Source organism: Boleophthalmus pectinirostris, unplaced genomic scaffold (assembly GCF_026225935.1).
Source record: "Boleophthalmus pectinirostris isolate CB_2022bp ecotype Guang Dong unplaced genomic scaffold, ASM2622593v1 HiC_scaffold_21, whole genome shotgun sequence".
Lineage (NCBI taxonomy): Eukaryota > Metazoa > Chordata > Actinopteri > Gobiiformes > Gobiidae > Boleophthalmus > Boleophthalmus pectinirostris.
This window is the reverse complement of record NW_026571175.1, coordinates 728,001-749,011: the sequence shown is the minus strand read 5'-3', so window position 1 is coordinate 749,011 and position 21,011 is coordinate 728,001. Positions and strand designations below refer to the sequence as shown.

The 21,011-nt window shown below is 46.4% G+C and overlaps 1 protein-coding gene across 3 annotated transcripts in view; it reads right to left on the bottom strand.

Moving 5' to 3' along the window:
- The window catches only part of LOC110156514 (zinc fingers and homeoboxes protein 2), a 44,110-nt gene that overhangs the window by 6,454 nt on the left and 16,645 nt on the right, over positions 1-21,011 (bottom strand). For 2 of the 3 annotated variants that reach the window (XM_055156996.1, XM_055156998.1), the window contains 4 exons: positions 14,944-15,043; positions 3,682-6,081; positions 3,316-3,523; positions 1,342-1,436 (listed from right to left, as the gene is read on the bottom strand). In XM_055156996.1, the coding sequence (XP_055012971.1) occupies positions 1,343-1,436; positions 3,316-3,523; positions 3,682-5,938 (2,559 nt within the window). In that variant the 5' untranslated portion in view covers positions 5,939-6,081; positions 14,944-15,043 and the 3' untranslated portion in view covers position 1,342. Of the gene's footprint in view, positions 1-1,341; positions 1,437-3,315; positions 3,524-3,681; positions 6,082-14,943; positions 15,044-19,921; positions 20,354-21,011 lie in introns of all 3 variants that reach the window. The other variant, XM_055156997.1, reaches the window with a different exon arrangement.

Genomic DNA, 21,011 nt, shown 5'->3' with positions numbered 1-21,011 from the left:
AACCAGGACCGAACCAGGATTGAACCAGGACTGAACCAGGACTGAACCAGGACCGAACCAGGACTGAACCAGGACCGAACCAGGACTGAACCAGGATTAAGCCGGGACTAAACAAGTTGCACATGTGGCAGGGTCACACTGGGGGCAGTCATAATCACCCAAACTGTGGATTAAACAACTAATCCTGGTTTTGTTAATCCTGACCCTCTCCTCTTCTCCTCCTGACCCTCTCCTCTTCTCCTCCTGACACTCTCCTCTGCTCCTCCTGACCCTCTCCTCTTCTCCTCCTGACACTCTCCTCTGCTCCTCCTGACACTCTCCTCTGCTCCTCCTGACACTCTCCTCTTCTCCTCCTGACACTCTCCTCTGCTCCTCCTGACACTCTCCTCTGCTCCTCCTGACCCTCTCCTCTTCTCCTCCTGACACTCTCCTCTTCTCCTCCTGACACTCTCCTCTTCTCCTCCTGACACTCTCCTCTTCTCCTCCTGACACTCTCCTCTGCTCCTCCTGACACTCTCCTCTGCTCCTCTCCACTGCTCCTCTAAACCTCTTCTCTGCTCCTCTGCTCCTCTGTTCATCTCCTCTGTTCCTCTTGTCTAAACCAATTTTTTTTTGTGATTTTAAAAATAGTCTGGGACGTGTCAGTTCAAAGTTATTTTAATTGTTTACAGTTTTAAGATTTTTATGTAAATGAGTGTGTCTGGAGTTTTCCCCGAGGAGCTGTGATGGCTCTGTCAGCTGACTGTCACCACCACGCTTAGATCAACACAACAGTCTGAAGCAAGAGACCAGGACTGAACCAGGACTAAACCAGGACTGAATCAGGACTGAACCAGGACTGAACCTGCTTCAGTAGATCTGGACCAGTTCTAAACCCTCTTTTCCCCATTGTATTAATGTGAGCGTGAGTGAGGACAGTGCCCCCGGTGGTGTGTTTTATGTGGCGTCTCAGCAGGGGGCGGGGCTATTTGCGGCGCTGCGGCTGCTCTTTTGGCGCCGGTGCAAATATTTGGTTTGGCGACACGGGGGTCCTGTATGATCGGCTCCCGCTGAGACTCGCTTTGTCATGGATTTAAACACTGTAACAGGATTTAACAGAGCTGAGAGAGCCATCAGCACAAGCCCACGAGTCTGATTCAGTCCTGGTTTAAGTCCTAGTTTAATCCTAGTTTGGCCCTGGTTCGGCCCTGGTTCGGCCCTGGTTCAAGAAAGGTTGGAGTACTTATTTAGTTTACAAGGAGCTGGGGTTGTGTGTTAGACTCCTGAGCTCCTGCGTATGTGTTGCTGTGGCAGAGTGGTTGTCCTCTCTGTTACAAGGAGATTGTGGGTTCATTTCCTGACCTTAGCCGCTGGACTCTTCACTCAAGTCGTGTCTTCGGTCCATCCACCTCCCGAACACTCCCCCGGTCTGCAGGTCCAAAGAGGGCTGGCGATATCTGCAAAGAGGCCAGAGTTAGACCAGCACTAGACCAGGACTAAATCAGAACTATACTAGAACAAAAGCAGGCCAGAAACAGGACCAAAAGAGAAATAAAACAGAACTAAAACAGAACTGAACCAGGAGTGAACTTGGTTTAACCCTTCCAGCCCGACAGTATTGTGTACGATACCTGGAATATGTTTTATATAATCACACAGAACTTTCCAACCATAAAATATAGAAAATTACTTTTTTCCCTTGAAAAGCTGACAGTTGTGGCATTCCGAGCATATTTCTGGCATTATCCTCCATCACACGCTGCCTGATAATGTAGTGAAAACAAGTGTCTAATAGGAACTTTGTTTTCCACCAAACTCATGCGCTCCGTCCATTCTGATTGGGCCAAACTTGGCCGAAGAGTGTAGCGAGTCAAAATGGTCGATGTTCTGAGCATCTGTGTTTGTAACAATTGAAAAAGCCGCTCTAAGTGCAGTTATTTCTCAAATTACTATTTATTATTTTATTATTTCTCAAATCAGGTTTATTTCAGTCCAAATGTCCAAATCCAAATGTAATAAACCCCATGGAAATGCAGGAAGTGATGTGGCTCTGAGCCCTGGACCTGACACCAGCTGTTTCCATGACTGACACCAGGAAAGTCATGAGGACATTGCACTTTTTTTGTTTTGCTTTGAGGCAATAAGGAGATTTTTAGTTTACGTACAGACTTTGCACTTTTGTAGCTAAGGCCTAAATTAAGCATTTTTTATGCCCAAAAAGTTGCTGATGTTTGCTGTGTGTTTTGTATAAAAGAGTGTGAATAGAACATTTCATTAGGGGGGGAAAGGGGGAGAGCAAAATTAAGAAAAAAAAAAAGTAAAATGTACTAAAATGACCCCTTAGGTCTGAAAGGGATAACCAGGACTAAACCAGGACTGAACCAGGACTGAACCAGGACTGAACCAGGACTGAACCAGGACTAAACCAGGACTGAACCAGGACTGAACCAGGACTGAACCAGGACTAAACCAGGACTGAACCAGGACTGAACCAGGACTGAACCAGGACTAAATGTGGATTAAACGAAACCAGGGCCGTTTCTTCCTCCACAGCTGCTGGTGTTTTGGTTGACGGCTAATTTTCATAAAAGTAAAATGCGTCTGTTTTTGAATGATTTTTTACACATTCAGGCTAAGATCTGGCTCCGATCGGGCTGGTGTTTGGCTGGTGTTTGGCGTTTGCAGTGAGGCTGTCAGTCACACACTTGTTTAAATCATTTTCATAATTACAGTTCTGAGAGGTGCTTAAATCAGACTGCAGCTGAAGGAGGCGGAGTCCACATTCAAACTGAGAATTACACTCAATTAAAACACTCCAATCAAACGATCATTTCGCTCTCGTTACAAGAGGAGTTATTTCCAAGTCTCAAGTTTGATGCACTTTTATGCAGAATGTGTGGGCTTCATCTCAAATGTAAGTTTGAAGATGTTTAAAGAAATTGTACCTCCACTGTAACACGTCACATCTGTAGATCACATTTCACTGAAAATGATAAATTCACCAAAAGGATTAACATGATTCACTTTTGGTTTAACGCTCTGAGTCTCCCCTCCCTTTGCTCTCAGCACTAAGTCACTCCCCCTTCAGAGCACTATCACAACACAATCAGAGTGCGTCTTGTTAATGAAACTACTGCACATCACATCAGCTTTGTCAAGTTACTGTGGGGAGGAGACTGGAGCGAGGGGGAGGGGTCTGGGGAGAGGAGGAAGAGTCTGGGGAGAGGGGGAGGAGTCTGAGGAGAAAGGGAGAGGAGTCTGGGGAGAGGGGGAGGGGTCTGGGGAGAGGGGAGGGGTCTGAGGAGAGGGGGAGGAGACTGGAGAGAGGGAGGTCACCTGAGGAGGTCATGTTGTGGAGCGCTCAGGTTTTTGTTGAACCAGTTTAGCTCCGCCTCCTGTGCTCTTCCGTTACTCCCATTGGTCAGGTCCTGGCAGCGCGGGCCAATCAGATCAGAGCTGGGCAGCACACTTCCTGTTTTACCGTTGAACCAGCGCTGGCTCAGGTCGTCTGCGAATGACCACCTCGACACAAACTCCTCCGGGACTAAAGACAGAGACAATTTAAGGTGAATAGACTTTAAAAACACAGAAGAGCTTTATCTACCTCCTGATGACAGTTGTATGAGACTAAGTCTGCAGACTCAGACACAAAGAGTGTGTGTTTCTTACACATTAGAACAGGTTTGTCAGAGGAACACTCACCTCTGTTGAGCGTGTAGCCCAGATGCCCTCCCGCCTTAAGCCCGTTGTGCTTGTCCGCGGCTCCGTGCACGCTCCCGTTGCTCCCGTTGCCATGGCGTTTGGTCCCCATAGAGTTGAGAAGAGCCTGCTCGAGGTTATCTCTGAGAGCTCGACGCTCTCCAAACCAGCTCTCCACCTCCTGCAGAGACAGACGCGTCGCGACTGCCAGCGCCTCTGCCTCGCCATGAGATGGAAAACTGTTCCTCAGGAAGTTCTCCTCCAGTACCTTGAGCTGCTCGGAGCTCTTCCCCTTCATCCGCTCCAGGAGCGGGAACTGTGTGAGGACGCTGGCCTTCTGCAGATCGTTCTTAGCGTCCTCCAAATGTCCGTTACTCTGAGGACCTGGCTCGGGCCACGCCCCATTAAAGCTTGCATTATTCACGTCTCCTCCGTTCTGCTCGCTCAGCGGCACCCCCTCCAGTCCGCCGAAGCTCTGTGGCATGTTCGGATTTCCTCGGATCGATTGGATAATGGCTGGGCGCCGTATCTGCGGTGGGATTAGCGGTGCAGAGTTCGTTAGTATACCATTGGGTAAAGAAATCTGAGCCTTCTCCTTGGCCGTCCTCGGGACTAGGATGCTGCTTTTAAAGGGCGGGGCAAATATGGGGGGTGGGGCTATCATCGGCCGCGTCAGAGACTCCGGAAACACGATGGATGGCATCGACACCAGCGGCTTCATTTTGGAGTTGTTCGGAACATTGGGCACCATTTTGTTTTTCTGTGGATTCGGCGGCGGCTGCAGTAAAGGCACGGGGCGTTTGATTTCATTAGCATTAGCTCGTTTGGCGTCGAAGGGTTTTTGCAGCGGTGGGGGCAGAGGGGGCGGGGCCATGATTCCTTTCTCTCCAGGGTTCGGTGCCACGGCCATGACGGGCCGTTTGGCGTCCGGGCCGAAAGCCGGTGCGTTGAGGATCCGCTTGAGTCCATTTGACACAGAGTTGGACACAGAGCTGATGGACGTTCCGTTCCTCTGTGGCTCCACGGTGGTCGTGTGGACTGTTGCCTTGGTGACGGGGCTGTTGTGCACCATTGCCTTGGCAACTGGACTTGTGGGCAGAACGGTGAAAGTGTTGTGGTTCGGAGGGATGGACCCGTTGAACATCTTCTTTCGTGCCTCTTCCACCTCCTCTGGAGACCACGTGATGCCCTGCTTCAGACGCTGCGTGGTGAACCACACTTTGATCTGCTCCTCGGGATGTTTGGATGCCGCCGTCAGCCATGACAGCTCTGCATGCGTCGGGTACGGGAACCTGTTGAAGGAAGCAATGAGCGTCATGTTGTCATCCAGCGAGGGGTTGTACTTGGATGTGTTCAGAGGAACAGCGATCTGAGGAACACTGCTGAAGTTTGGAGGTCGCTGGAGCATTGGAGAAACGTGCGACGTGTCCTGCAGTATGTTCGGCTCCGGGATGATCACGGTCCCGTTTATACTGACCGCGCGGATCTGCTCCGAGGGTCCTTTAGCATCATTAGTGTCATTAGAGTCATTAGCGTCGACAGTATTTAGCAGAGTGTCCGGGCTCATCACTGTGGTGGAGATGCTCCCGCCCTCAGCTGATACATCCTCACTCTCCTCGATAGTCTGCTCCAGAAGCACGTGTCCATCCTCGCTCACCCTGCGGTACTTAAAGTTGGCGTCGCCGGGGTGTGCTTCCTCGTTGTGCTCTGTCAGAGAATCAAACTTTCTGGTTCTGAAGTTACAGGCGACGCACAGATAGACGGGATTCAGGATGACCCCCGGGTGACTGGAGTCCACATGCTCCTTAAAGTCCGTCAGGTTTAGTGTCGTGAACGAGCAGTACTTACATTCAAACTCTTTCGTTTGAGTTTTGACAGCATCTGTAGCCTGGTTCTCTCCCTCCTCTTCCTTACTCAAAAGCTGGTCGCCATTTTGTTTGTTGTCCTCCATTTTGTCCTCTTCCGGTTTCCTGACATTTTTCTCATCACAGTCAGAGTTTTCAGACTGTTCTTTCTCGGATAAATCCTGATCCATTTGGAGGTCCATGCTCTCCTCTGCGCTCTGCTCCTGGTTCTCTTGGTTCTCCTGATTCTCCTGGTTTTCCTGATTTTCCTGATTCTCCTGGCTCTCAGAGTCCTCCAGGTTCTCCGGGTTCTCCTGATTCTCCGGGTTCTCCTGATTCTCCGGGTTCTCCTGGTTCTCCTGGTTCTCGGGCGTTCGGACCATGCATGGGTTGCTGTTCTTGCGGCGACAGGACATGGTTCTGCTGGCTTGTGGGTTTGTGCTGGTGAAGGTGTGGTGTTTTTTTGGCTTATTTAGGGCTGGTTTCGGGCACTGGTTCGGAGGAGCAGACGGGAGCACTGGGGTCAGCTTCCAAACGCAGCGTAGAGCAGCATCACCGGCTGCAAGACAAGACAGAAATGTGTGATTATGTGTGAGCAGATATCAATACTAACAAGTCCCATTCCCAGGAAAGAAATGAACCTTTCCTGAACAGGGAGGGACTACACACATATAAGAGCACAGAAAAACATGAACATCACATTCTACTAAGTGTTTTTTATTATTATCATTGCAGTATTGGAATCGGTATTGAATATCGAGTATCGAGTCTATCCGTTTGTATTGAAATTGAGTTTGAAATGTTTGTTTTTAACTCAGGGAGGGCATCTGACACATAGGGACATTTAGCTTTATCAATCAATTTATCAAAAGCAAATGGTGAAATATGAACAGATTTTAGCCACACACAGTTTGAACAATCTCAAATTCTCCTCCATGAAAGCATCTCAGCAGCGTCTGTCTCTGAAAAACAATCGCAGAGATCAGAGCCATTTGTGACGAGACTTTTTCACCTCGGTAAAAACACAAAGGAAACATGACGTCCAATGACAGCCGCGACGCTAAACTCCTAATGCAGGACCAGGTAACCGACGGCAACAAACAAAAACGCGGAAAAAAGAGATTCAAAAAGTGTTTAAAAGGAAAGATAAAATGCAAACTTCAGAGAGGTCACAGAGGTCACCGAGCTGACAAACACAACACAATATTACATTTGATTTCAACTTAAAGAGGGATATTCTGCACACTCTCAGAACAATGTTCCCTCATCACAAACATCCTGAAGAGGTTTTACACTCATCCATGCATGTTTCAGTAATCTAGAGATCTCTCCTGGGTCCTTTTCAAACTCTCCTTATGGTTGGCAGTACGAACCTGTACAAGGCTCCGCCCACAAGCTTATGTCACTCATGTTTAGTCCATTTTGAGTCCATGTTAAGTCCTGAGTTGATCTGACTCCTGGTTCAGTCCCTGTTTTAGTCCATGTTTAGTCCTGGTCCAGTCCTGGTTCAGCCTATGTTTTGTCCTGTTTTAGACCTGGTTTAATCCTGGTTTAGACCTGGTTTAGACCTGGTCTAGTCCTGGTTTAGACCTGGTTTAGTCCTGGTTTAGTCCTGGTTTAGTCCTGGTTTAATCCTGGTTTAATCCTGGTTTAATCCTGGTTTAGACCTGGTTTAGACCTGGTTTAGACCTGGTTTAGACCTGGTCTAGTCCTGGTCTAGTCCTGGTTTAGACCTGGTTTAGACCTGGTTTAGTCCTGGTCTAGTCCTGGTTCAGTCCTGGTTCAGTCCTGGTTTAGTCCTGGTCTAGTCCTGGTTTAATCCTGGTTTAATCCTGGTTTAGACCTGGTTTAGACCTGGTTTAGTCCTGGTTTAGTCCTGGTTTAGTCCTGGTTCAGTCCTGGTTCAGTCCTGGTTCAGTCCTGGTTTAGTCCTGGTCTAGTCCTGGTTTAATCCTGGTTTAGACCTGGTTTAGACCTGGTTTAGTCCTGGTTTAGTCCTGGTTTAGTCCTGGTTCAGTCCTGGTTCAGTCCTGGTTTAGTCCTGGTCTAGTCCTGGTTTAATCCTGGTTTAGACCTGGTTTAGACCTGGTTTAGTCCTGGTTTAGTCCTGGTTTAGTCCTGGTTTAGTCCTGGTTTAGTCCTGGTTCAGTCTATGTTTTGTCCTGTTTTAGACCTGGTTTAATCCTGGTTTAGACCTGGTTTAGACCTGGTCTAGTCCTGGTTTAGACCTGGTTTAGTCCTGGTTTAGTCCTGGTTTAGTCCTGGTTTAATCCTGGTTTAATCCTGGTTTAGACCTGGTTTAATCCTGGTTTAGACCTGGTTTAGACCTGGTTTAGTCCTGGTCTAGTCCTGGTTTAGACCTGGTTTAGACCTGGTTTAGTCCTGGTCTAGTCCTGGTTCAGTCCTGGTCTAGTCCTGGTTTAATCCTGGTTTAGACCTGGTTTAGACCTGGTTTAGTCCTGGTTTAGTCCTGGTTTAGTCCTGGTTCAGTCCTGGTTCAGTCCTGGTTTAGACCTGATTTAGACCTGGTTTAGTCCTGGTTTAGACCCGGTTTAGTCCTGGTCTAGTCCTGGTCTAGTCCTGGTTTAGACCTGGTCTAGTCCTGGTCTAGTCCTGGTTTAGACCTGGTCTAGTCCTGGTCTAGTCCTGGTCTAGTCCTGGTTTAGACCTGGTCTAGTCCTGGTTTAGACCTGGTCTAGACCTGGTCTAGTCCTGGTTTAGTCCTGGTTTAGACCCTGGTCTAGTCCTGGTCTCGTGCATTGACCCAGTGCATTTTCTCTCTGTAAAAGTTCATTACTTTCTGATGCTTTTCCAAATGAAATGAGTGAAAACGTCCGCCTGCTTTTGGCTCTCCTCTGGGCGAAGAATCAGAGCCACAAACGTTTAGTCTAAATTTAGGACAAAGACTCGAGAAAGTGACCGACCAAGTACCCAAGGAGGCAAGGAAACAAGGACGCCACTGAGGAGTTAGGATACAGACACAGGACACGAAGAGGATAACCACTCTGCTACACTAACACACGGTGGACATGCACACTTCAGTCCTGGTTCAGTCCTGGTTCAGTCCTGGTTCAGTCCTGGTTCAGTCCTGGTTCAGTCTGGTTCAGTCCTGGTTCAGTCCTGGTTTAGTTCTGGTTTAGTTCTGGTTTAGACCTGGTTTAGTTCTGGTTCAGTCCTGGTCTAGTCCTGGTTCAGTCCTGGTTTAGTTCTGGTTTAGTTCTGGTTCAGTCCTGGTTCAGTCCTGGTCTAGTCCTGGTTCAGTCCTGGTTCAGTCCTGGTTCAGTCCTGGTCTAGTCCTGGTTCAGTCCTGGTTTAGACCTGGTTTAGTTCTGGTTCAGTCCTGGTCTAGTCCTGGTCTAGTCCTGGTTCAGTCCTGGTCTAGACCTGGTTTAGTTCTGGTTCAGTCCTGGTCTAGTCCTGGTCTAGTCCTGGTTCAGTCCTGGTTTAGTCCTGGTTCAGTTCTGGTTTAGTCCTGGTTTAGTCCTGGTTCAGTCCCGATTTAGTCCTGGTTCAGTCCTGGTTTAGTCCTGGTTTAGTCCTGGTTTAGACCTAGTTTAGTCCTGGTTCAGTTAGAGGAGACACGATAACCACTCTGACACCAATTATATGAACAAGTGACTTTGAGCCAATTTAGAATCAGGTTTTCACAGATTTGAGATCCTGTTTTTTTTTTTTTTTTTGGGAGTTCAGGTCGAGTTTGTGAAAAAAAAGATCCAATTAAAAACCCGACAGACTGAGACAGAAAAGGTGCAACTATTATTTAAAATCTAACTTTTATTTTTGTCATTCCTTTGTTTCTGGTTTAGTCCTGGTTTAGTCCAAATTCAGACCTAGTTCAGTCCTGGTCCAGACCTGGTTAAGTCCTGGTTTAGTTGCTAGGCAGACTTGACCAAACCTTGAGTGATTTTTTAATTTATTTTGTGATTTGTCGAGCGGCTGGAGTCTGGGACTAATGAGCAAAAGCAGCGGTCAAACTGTCTCCACAGCGATTAGCCAAAAAAATCTACAAACCTAAAACAAAACTCAAGATTTCTGTCACTTTGATGAATTTGAGGTTCAGAATTTTGTATTTTTCTTCAAAAAACAAAACTATCTTCTGATGAAATCTATTTAACTGTTCTGAAATCCAGTTTTTGAACAGGACTAAACCAAGTCTACATCAGAACTAAACCAGGACTAAATCAGAACTAAACTGGGACTAGACCAGGACTAAACCAGGATTAAACGGGATCAAACCAAGTCTAGATCAGACCTAAACCAGGACCAAAGTGTAGCCATTTTAGTCGGCTAAACTTTGCCCCACAGTGAGATGGTCTGGGGTTCGATTCCCGGGAGTACAGAGATATCGTCACAGTTTGCTTGTTCTCCCTGTGCAGATTATTATTATTATTATTATTTTTTTTATTAACACAGAAACATTCAAATTAATTCTTTTGCTCCTTCTCTCGTTTCCTCTCTCCTTCCTCCTCTCCTCGTCTCCTTTCCTTGTTTCCGTGCGGATGCTGAGTCTCCATAGCAACAGTTGCCCCTCTGCTGTCGCCGCGGTAACAGGCTCCGTCGCCGCTAATTAGGAAATGGGAAGAACACGACGACGACTACGAGGGGCTAACTACTCTGCCACGAGGAAGAGAGGGGAGGAGGAGCTAGGAGATGAGAAGAGAAGGTAGCAGACGAGAGGAGGAGCTAGGAGGCGAGAGGAGGAGCTAGGACACGAGAGGAGGAGCTAGGAGACGAGGAGAAGAAGAGTTAGGAGACGAGGAGAAGAAGAGTTAGGAGACGAGGAGAAGAAGAGTTAGGAGACGAGGAGAAGAAGAGCTAAGAGAGGAGAGGAGGAGCTAGGAGACGAGAAGAAGAAGAGCTAGGAGATGAGGAGAAGAAGAGCTAGGAGACGAGGAGAAGAAGAGCTAGGAGACGAGAGGAGGAGCTAGGAGACGAGGAGAAGAAGAACTAGGAGACAAGGAGAAGAAGAGCTAGGAGACGAGGAGAAGAAGAGTTAGGAGACAAGGAGAAGAAGAGCTAGGAGACGAGGAGAAGAAGAACTAGGAGACAAGGAGAAGAAGAGCTAGGAGACGAGGAGAAGAAGAGCTAGGAGACGAGGAGAAGAAGAACTAGGAGACAAGGAGAAGAAGAGCTAGGAGACGAGGAGAAGAAGAGCTAGGAGACGAGGAGAAGAAGAGTTTGGAGAAGAGGAGAAGAAGAGTTAGGAGACGAGGAGAAGAAGAACTAGGAGATGAGGAGAAGAAGAGCTAGGAGACGAGGAGAAGAGCTAGGAGACGAGAGGAGGAGCTAGGAGATGAGGAGAAGAAGAGCTAGGAGACGAGAGGAGGAGCTAGGAGATGAGGAGAAGAAGAGCTAGGAGACGAGGAGAAAAAGAGCTAGGAGACGAGAGGAGGAGCTAGGAGACGAGGAGAAGAAGAGCTAGGAGACGAGGAGAAGAAGAGCTAGGAGACGAGGAGAAGAAGAGCTAGGGGACGAGGAGAAGAAGAGCTAGGAGACGAGAGAAGGAGCTAGGCGACGAGGAGAAGAAGAGCTAGGAGACGAGGAGAAGAAGAGCTAGGAGACGAGAGGAGGAGCTAGGAGATGAGGAGAAGAAGAGCTAGGAGACGAGGAGAAAAAGAGCTAGGAGACGAGAGGAGGAGCTAGGAGACGAGGAGAAGAAGAGCTAGGAGACGAGGAGAAGAAGAGCTAGGAGACGAGAGAAGGAGCTAGGCGACGAGGAGAAGAAGAGCTAGGAGACGAGGAGAAGAAGAGCTAGGAGACGAGGAGAAGAAGAGCTAGGAGACGAGAGGAGGAGCTAGGAGATGAGGAGAAGAAGAGCTAGGAGACGAGTGGCAGTTTTGGACAGTGACTTTGGGAGGACATCAAGTAGAAAACTCTACTAAATAAACATATTTTATTAATAATTATGGAGTCAACAGTTATTTTAAAATTGTGGAATTTAAACAAGACAGAGCCTGAGATGAACTTTCAGCTGTTCAAACTCAATTTGGAGACTAAGGAATAGACTCGATACTCCGTACAGATTCTGACACCACGATGACAATAGAAAGTGATTTTCCACTTTAAATGGTAGAACTTTCTTTTCTGTTCTCGCGTGGTGTTGTGTGTGATCCCTCATGGTCCAGGGAGGTTCCAGAGTGTCCATGAGTGAAGATTAGTCTATGTGCTACTACAGCTCAAGATCATTCTAAAGCTTCAGGAAAGGTTCATTTCTGTTCTGTTGGTGGGACTTTTCTTAGAATCGATACCTGCTAAAAATGTGCATCTTCTTTGGATACTAGTTTTAGTATTGATTCGATTTTCGATATTCTCGACTGTCCTGGTTTAGATCATGTTCCCTTCATTAGAACCTTTCAGCTGTTAGGAGTGTATTTCCTTTCTTTGACTCACATCTCGTGTTTCATATTTCACACATTCACAGATATATGCTAGCACAGGCGCTAGCTCAGGCGCTAACTCCTCAGGATAATCACATCACAGTTTACGTTACACGCCGCCGCCGCATGTGAAACCTACAGCACCTGGGACTCAAATATGCAGCTTAGTACAACCGCCTCACAGCAAAAAGGTTCCAAGTTCAGTTTCAAAGTGTAGAGGTGCATTAGGGTTATCAAAAGTATTAAAAATCAGATACTAATTGATATTAAAACTAGATATTGATTTAAGCAAAGTCCTGAATCTATTCCTCAGTATCGAAATCGAACTTCGAACAATTGTGATTTGTGACTTTCACCCTAGATTGTGCAGGAAAAAGCGTCTGGTGCGTGAGGCTCTGTTGTAGCTCCACTGGTGTTTTCACTTAAAACTACAGTTGCATAAGAGTTGTTTAAACAGAACTTTTTCATTATGTCAAATTAGATCAAACTTGTCGTGTTTTTAAATGTAGTTTTGAACTTTTTAGGACATGAAGCGAAGAGTCAGGACAGAAACCAGGATCCTCCAGGGTCAAATCAGGACACGCCACCGGCTACAACATTACAACATGTTACACCGCCGCACCGCAACCCCACCGCACAACACAACACCACACAACTACAACCACAACCCCACCGCACAACACAACTCCACCGCACAACACAACACCACACAACTACAACCACAACCCACCGCACAACACAACTCCAACACACACACCACACCACACAACCCACACAAACAACACAACCCCACACAACACAACTCCACCTACAACACAACACAACCACAACGCACAACACAAACCACACAACTACAACACAACCCACCGCACAACACAACACCACACAACTACAACCACAACCCCACCGCACACACAACACAACCCCACCGCACAACACAACTCCACCGCACAACACCACACAACTACAACCACACAACACCGCACAACTACAACCACAACACACCGCACAACACAACACCAACGCACAACACCACACAACTACAACCACACAACACCGCACAACTACAACCACACAACACCACACAACTACAACCACAACCCCACCGCACAACACAACACCAACGCACAACACCACACAACTACAACCACAACTCCACCGCACAACACAACCCCACACAGCTACAACCACAACACCACAACTGCACAAAGAGAGAGAGAGAGAAGACAGAGAGAGAGAGAGAGAGAGAGAGAGAGAGAGAGAGAGAGAGAGAGAGAGAGAGAGAGAGAGAGAGAGAGAGAGAGAGAGAGAGAGAGAGAGAGAGAGAGAGAGAGAGAGAGAGAGAGAGAGAGAGAGAGAGAGAGAGAGAGAGAGAGAGAGAGAGAGAGAGAGAGAGAGAGAGAGAGAGAGAGAGAGAGAGAGGGAGAGAGAGAGCGGGAGGGAGAGCAAAGGGAAATCAGATAGTCCAGGGTCAAACCAGGACACTACACCTCTACAATAACTAAACCAAAACACTACTGTACAACTGCACACAACTACAACCACACACACACACACAGAGAGAGAGACACAGAGACACACACACACACAGAGACAGAGACACACACAGAGAGAGAGAGTGACACAGAGACAGACACACACACAGAGAGAGACACAGAGACAGACACACACACACAGAGATACACACACACACACACACACACACAGAGACAGACACACACACACACGCACACACACACAGAGACACACACACAAACACACAGAGAGAGACACAGAGACACAGAGACAGACACACACACACAGAGACACACACACACACACAGACACACACACACACACACAGAGACACACAGAGAACACACACACACACACACAGAGAGACACACACACACAGAGACACACACACACACACACAGAGACACACACACACACAACAGAGAGACACACACACACAGAGACACACACAGAGAGAGAGAGAGACACACAGACAGGAAAGGGACAGAGACACACGCAGAGGACAGAGAAAGAGATGAAGACATATAGAGAGAGAAACAGAGACAAAGAGAGAGAGAGAGAGAGAAAGAGAGAAAGAGAGAGGGAGAGAGGAGATCCTCGGTCTGGGGTCAGACCAGGACACACGGCACATACAGTACACTATCACATGAGACGCTTAAAGAGACAGAAGCACACGCCCTCAGCACTGCCTCTCCTCCTCCTCTACTCTCCTTCTCTTCTCTTCCTCCTCTCCTCTTTTCTCTCCTCTCCTCCTCCAACTCTCTTCTCCGCCTCCTTATCCTCTCTTCTTCTTCTTCTTGTTTTTCCCTCAATTCCCCTCTCACTCATTCCCTTCTTCTCCGTACTTGTTTCCTTTCCTTGTTTCCTCTCCTCTTCCTCCTCCTCCCTCCCTCGTTTTCAGAGTCATGTGAGGACAGTATAACCCCCCCCCCCCCTCTCTCCAGTGTATCCTCGTCTCCTCCTCTCTTCCCTTATTTCCTTGTTCTCCTCTCTCCTTTCTCTCCCTTCTCCTCTCCTCACCCTTCCTTCCTTCTCTCCTTCTCTCTCCTAATTTGTTACCCTCTTTCTCTCCCTCTCTCTCTTTCCTGGTGTGACATGAGGACATACATTTTGTCATGAATTATATATTCACTTTTTTTTTTTGTCTTTCGTCTCACCGCTTCATCCCTCCATCCTCTAGTCGTCTGGAACACTCCGGGACTAAACCAGGACCAGACCGGGACTGAACCAGGACTAATCTTGGTCTAGTCCAGGTTTAATCCTGGTTTTGTCCTGGTTTAGTCCCGGTCTGGTCCTGGGGGCAGAACATCACGGTCTTTGAGCTCATTTGAGTTTGATCAAAAACAGGAAAAACAAAAAGCCTCAGTTTAACTCCATTTTCACCAAACACACTCAGAAATAAGTCTAACCCAGTAGTCTTGGTTTAGTCCTGGTTTAGTCCCGGTTTAGTCCCGTTTTATACTGAGACTGAACCAGGACCAAACCAGGTCTAAAACAGGACTGAATAAATGTGAGGGTAGAAGACAAACCTGACAGAGCAGCGGTCACAGGTTGAAGGTTCTCATCATCTGATGTGCCTTTGAGCAAGGCACCAAGAACTGGAACTACAGCAGCAAGTGGGAGTCACACCTGCAACGACGGAAATGCATAGTCAAATAAAGTGCAGGATCAAAGGAGGACTAAAGGAGGACTGAACCAGGACTGAACCAGGACTAAACCAGGACTGAACCAGGACCAAACCCAGTCCAAACGAGGACTGGTTGTGGTCTGAGTGCAGGATTATGAAGGATTAGAGTTTAATTCTGGCTCATATTTGGGACACTTTGTCAGACTGAAGTCATTAGAGGCTTTTTAATGAGCTTCTGTCAATCAAAATATTACAATGAAACTCAAATGACATGCCAGAAACACAAGGACTGTGTCCCGGGTTCAGACCTGGCTCAGTCCCGCTTTAGTCCAGCTTTAGTCCAGCTTTAGTCCAGCTTTAGTCCAGCTTTAGTCCAGCTTTAGTCCAGCTTTAGTCCAGCTTTACTCCAGCTTTACTCCAGCTTTACTCCAGCTTTACTCCAGCTTTAGTCCCGCTCTAGTCCCGCTCTAGTCCCGCTCTAGTCCCGCTCTAGTCCCGCTCTAGTCCCGCTCTAGTCCCGCTCTAGTCCCGCTCTAGTCCTGGTTTACTACAGCTTTAGTCCCGCTTTAGTCCCTGGTTCAGCCCCTGGTTCAGTCCCGTTCAGCCCGATTCAGTCTCGGTTCAGTCCTGGTTTAGTCCTGGTTTAGTCTCGGTTCAGTCCTGGTTTAGTCCTGTTTAGTCTCGGTTCAGTCCTGGTTTAGTCCTGTTTAGTCTCAGTTCAGTCCTGGTTTAGTCTCGGTTCAGTCCTGGTTTAGTCCTGGTTTAGTCCTGTTTAGTCTCAGTTCAGTCCTGGTTTAGTCCTGGTTTAATCTCGGTTCAGTCCTGGTTTAGTCCTGTTTAGTCTCGGTTCAGTCCTGGTTTAGTCCTGTTTAGTCTCGGTTCAGTCCTGGTTTAGTCCTGGTTTAGTCCTGTTTAGTCTCAGTTCAGTCCTGGTTTAGTCTCGGTTCAGTCCTGGTTTAGTCCTGGTTTAGTCTCGGTTCAGTCCTGGTTTAGTCTCGGTTCAGTCCTGGTTTAGTCCCGGTTTAGTCCCGGTTTAGTCCTTGGTTCAGCCCCTGGTTCAGCCCCTGGTTCAGTCTCGGTTCAGTCTGGTTTAGTCCTGGTTGGGTCCTGGTTTAGTCCCAGTTTAGTCCTGGTTCTCGTCCGTACAGTTTGCCCTTGTGTTAAATGTAAATGAATCTGATGTAACTCTGTGAAACAACACAAACAGAAGGACTCTAACCCACAACCTGCTGGTGACAGGGACGAGAGACTAACCATTACTACAGGAACAGGGGGTAGCTGTTGTCCCCGAGGAAGTCACAACAAACACATTTTTATTAAAGTCAAAATCAAAATGGAGGACGAACCAGGAGCCTGAATCTTTGCCTAAATATTGACCAAACCAGAGCCTGAAATTTCACCACAGATTTCAAATAAAGAAACTCATATTGTAGTTCTCCCTGGCCTTTGGTCTGCTTTGGTGAAAGGAGCAATAATAAATGAACTCAATCAGAGCTATTCTGCACACTAGACTTTTCAGAGCTTTCTCCATGTTCTAGTAGTTTCTTCTCATTGACCCTCTGAAGTTGGATTTGGAGTGATTCATGTTTGAGTCATCTTTAATTGTTTATTTTCAAGACTCCATTTTGCAGATCTACCCTCATTTTCACTTCGTACATGTTGTCGTGATGATGTTTACGGCGACATCAGCTCCCATTGAGCACCACAGTTTTTTAATGTGGAAGTCAGCGCACATGTTTCTTTTATAAAGTCCTGTTAGATGAATATTGATTTAAAATGTGCAAATTCTGAATGAAAAACAGAATGATCCACGGGGGTCAGAGGTCAGAGCTATAGAGCACACACAGGCACGATATGACGCCGTTAAATACACCCACAAAAACATTTCATCTTCTACTCATCAGAGGCCGGGGCGCGGGGGCAGCAGTCGAAATATGATTATTAAATCAGAACTTTAAAAGGGTATTTGACTATGGAGCCTTAACTGTAACACGTCACATAAGAGGGTCCCAAAAAAATCTGACATGAATTTGCAGGTCAATAATTTTGGTAATTCTTGTTGAAATAACCTCAAATTTTCACAGAATGTATAGAAACAAATGGAGATTTTGTATTGAATGTTTTATTTTTGTTCTGTTTTCAGGTTGAGCCCTTCACTCCCAAAGAGAAGTCATTTTGTGTCTTGGAATCTTCTCACACAGTCACCTAAGACTGTGCAGCTTCAATACAAAACATGGAGAAACTTCACCAACTGGCAAACAAATTTGAACTTGGTGCCAAAAATGTAAAGAGTTCAGCTGCTTCTGCAGGGCTGAAGGATCTGGTCACACCAAACCGTCATTTAAGGAATCTGAGTTTCCAAACTTGCTCTCCTTACAGACGTCTTGGAGCTTTGCAAGAGTTTTTCACAAATTTACTCAACCTTCTCTTTGGATGTTAATGTTGGTCTACCAGATCCTTCAGCCCTGCAGAAGCAGCTAAACTCTGCACATTTTTGGTACAAAAGTCCAAATTTGTTTGCCAGTTTTGTATTGAAGCTGCACAGTCTTGGCCGAGTGTGTGACCAGATTCCAAGACACAAAATGACTTCTGTTTGGGAGTGAACGGCTCAACCTGAAAACAGAACAAAAATAAAACATTCATTATAAAATCTTCATCTGTTTCTGTACATTCCGTGAAAATTTGAGGTTATTTCAAAAAGAATTGCCAAAATTATTGTCCTGTGAAATAATGTGACATTCTTTGGGACCCTGTGTATTTAGATCATCATCATACGTGATCGTTCAGAAAACACTGTATTCACTCAAACAACATTTAACCATTTCACTTTTGTTTTGATGCTCTAAGTCGCCCCTCACTTTGCTCTCCATGCTCAGTCACTCCCCCTTCTGTGCGCTCTCACAGCACTATCAGAGTACGTCGCACTAATGAAACTCCTGCGCATCACATCAGGTTTGTCCAGTTGTGTAGTTTTGTGTCATGTTTTTGTGTATTTATCGTGTAGGTACACTGTAAAACATTGTCTGAAGGATTGGCCTCCTATCCTCTCTCCTAACTCCTTGTCTACTAACTGCTCATCTCCTCTTCTTGATTGCTACTCCTTGCCCAGTCTCCTCTCCTCTCTTCTTGTCTCCTAATTCCTCGTCTCCTCTCCTTATCCCCCCTCATTTTCTAGTCTCTTGTCTGCTCCCCTGCCTCCTTGTCTGCTACCCCTTAGTTGTGTCTCCTTGGTCTGTCTCTTCTTCTTGTTTCCTACCTCCTCATCTCTTCTCTCCTCTGCATCCTTATCTCTCGTTTCCTACCCCCTTGTTTCCTTATGGACCACCTTTTCTGTTTACTTTCTTCCTTTCCTTGTGTCCTATCTCCTCATCTCCTAACTGATCATCTACTTTTCTAGTCTCTCGTCTCCTCATCTTGATACCTTGTCTCCTTTGGTCTGTCTCCTCTCTCCTCGTCTTCTAGCTCCTCATCTCCTCTCCTCATCCCCTCCCCTCCTTTCCTGGTCTCTCGTCTCCTCTCCTCTCTCCTTGTCTCCTAGCTCCTTGTCTCTTCTCCTCCCTTCCTTTCCTGGTCTTTCATCTCCTCTCTTCCCATACCCCCTTGTCTCCTTATACCCTTTTTTTGTCTCTTAGTGTCCTTTGGTCTGTCTCCTCTTCTTGTTTCCTAAGTCCCTGTCTCATCTCCTCTCCTTGATTCCTTGTTTAGTCTCCTCTTCTTGTCTCCTATCCCCTTGTTTCCTTGTGGACTAGTTCCCACCTTTTCTGTCTACTTGCTTCCCCTCCTCGTCTCCTTGTTTGGTCTGTTTCCATGGTGACAGCGGTCTCTTCCTAAACTCAAGTGTCTCAGTGACTCTTTGTCTCAAACTAAACAAAAACAAGACAACAATCAAATAAACAAACACGACAACAAGGGAGGGCATCTGGAGCACTAATGCCAGCTTTGGCCCAAACAGCCTTAACTTAACTTAAAGAGTATGCACCACAACACCAGTAGGGGGCGCAAGGACTGAAGGATTCATGAAATGTGACAAAACACAGGGTTAAAGCCCCACTGTGGAAATTTGAAGATCTTGAGAAAAAAGTATTTTTTTTCCCAGTTTGGCCATTTATTATTCTAAACTGAAAACACTTTTTTAAATTTTATATATATATATATATATATATATATATATATATATATATATATATATATATATATATATATATATATAATTTTTAAAGAATCAGAAAAATGTGTTTCTTGTGTAAATTGTGCTGAACTTTCCAAGTGTGATGTCATCAGTGTCTCTAAAATCGAGCTCTCTACAGTAGCTCCTGTCATTTCCAACATATTTTTCAACTTTTCTAAACAAATTGCTTCTTGATTTGTGTAAAACTATAATTCATATTTACAAAAGGTTTTATCCCACCAAATGAAGTCAATAAAAGTGCCCATATAAACACTGTTCTCTGGGTTTTATTGCAGTTTCCTCATCACAAACAGTTGTGTTTTGTTTCATTCACACGTGTTGAACACACAACCCCTGCACATTTAGGCCGAGTTCTTCTCTTAAACACAAAACACTCTGTTCCACCCTGTGATGTCATCATGTGGTAATACAGAAAGTGCTCCACTGTGTTTTTAAACTCCACACACCTTCACAAGAATCATCTGGATCATGTCAATCTCTATTGAACTAAAGGTAAAAGGAGCTGTTCACTTGAAAACTACCACTTCATGACATCACAAAGTGATTCTGAGCTGTAGACAGACTAATAACAGAGGATCACTCAAACACATGTGAATGAAACAAAACAATTCTATGGCCTTGCAGGAGTCAGTTTAGTGTCTTTAAGTCAAACTGATCAGAGATGATGTAATCTCTGGTGTCCTCAGGTGACCTCACGTGACTTCCGGTGTCCTCAGGTGACCTCAGGTGATTTCCAGTGTCCTCAGGTGACCTCAGGTGACTTTTGGTGTCCTCAGGTGACCTGAGGTGATCTTTGGTGACCTGAGGTGATCTCTGGTGACCTCAGGTGATCTCTGGTGACCTCAGGTGATCTCTGGTGACCTCAGGTGACCTCAGGTGACTTTTGGTGTCCTCAGGTGACCTCAGGTGATCTCTGGTGACCTCAGGTGATCTCTGGTGACCTCAGGTGATCTCTGGTGACCTCAGGTGATCTCAGGTGATCTCTGGTGACCTCAGGTGATCTCTGGTGACCTCAGGTGATCTCTGGTGTCCTCAGGTGACCTCAGGTGACTTTTGGTGTCCTCAGGTGACCTCAGGTGATCTCTGGTGACCTCAGGTGATCTCTGGTGACCTCAGGTGATCTCTGGGGCAGATGTGGCAGAGCGTTGCACACTTAGCTTTAGCCACATTAGCTTTAGCCACCTTAGCCATGTTAGCTTTGGCCTGTACATGAGTCCATATGCCTTTGGTGTTGGGTCGACGCCAGCGCTGCATTCTTTGGCAGCACGTCGCGTTCTCTCCCTCTTTCATATCCCTCTCTTTCTTCTCTTCTGTGTTTACCTCCTTTATATTCACCCTCTCTTTCTCCTCATTTCTTCCTACTCTTCTGTGTGTCTACCGTCCCTCCCTCCTGTTCTTTTACTCCTCCCTCCTCCCTCCTCCATGCTGAATGCAAACTTACACTAAATACTCTAAATACTTTAGTAAAACACTCACACTTGCCCTGGTTTAGTCCTGGTTTAGTCCTGGTTTAGACCTGGTTTAGACCTGGTTTAGTCCTGGTTTAGACCTGGTTTAGACCTGGTTTAGTCCTGGTTTAGTCCTGGTTTAGTCCTGGTTTAGACCTGGTTTAGTCCTGGTCCTGGTTTAGTCCTGGTTTAGTCCTGGTTTAGTCCTGGTTTAGTCCTGGTTTAGACCTGGTTCAGTTTTAGTTTTTGGTAAGTTTTCAGTTCAAGTTAAGTTTTACATTTTAGATTTGGCTTTAACTTTGCAAATCATCAGACCGTTCAAATCCATAATAG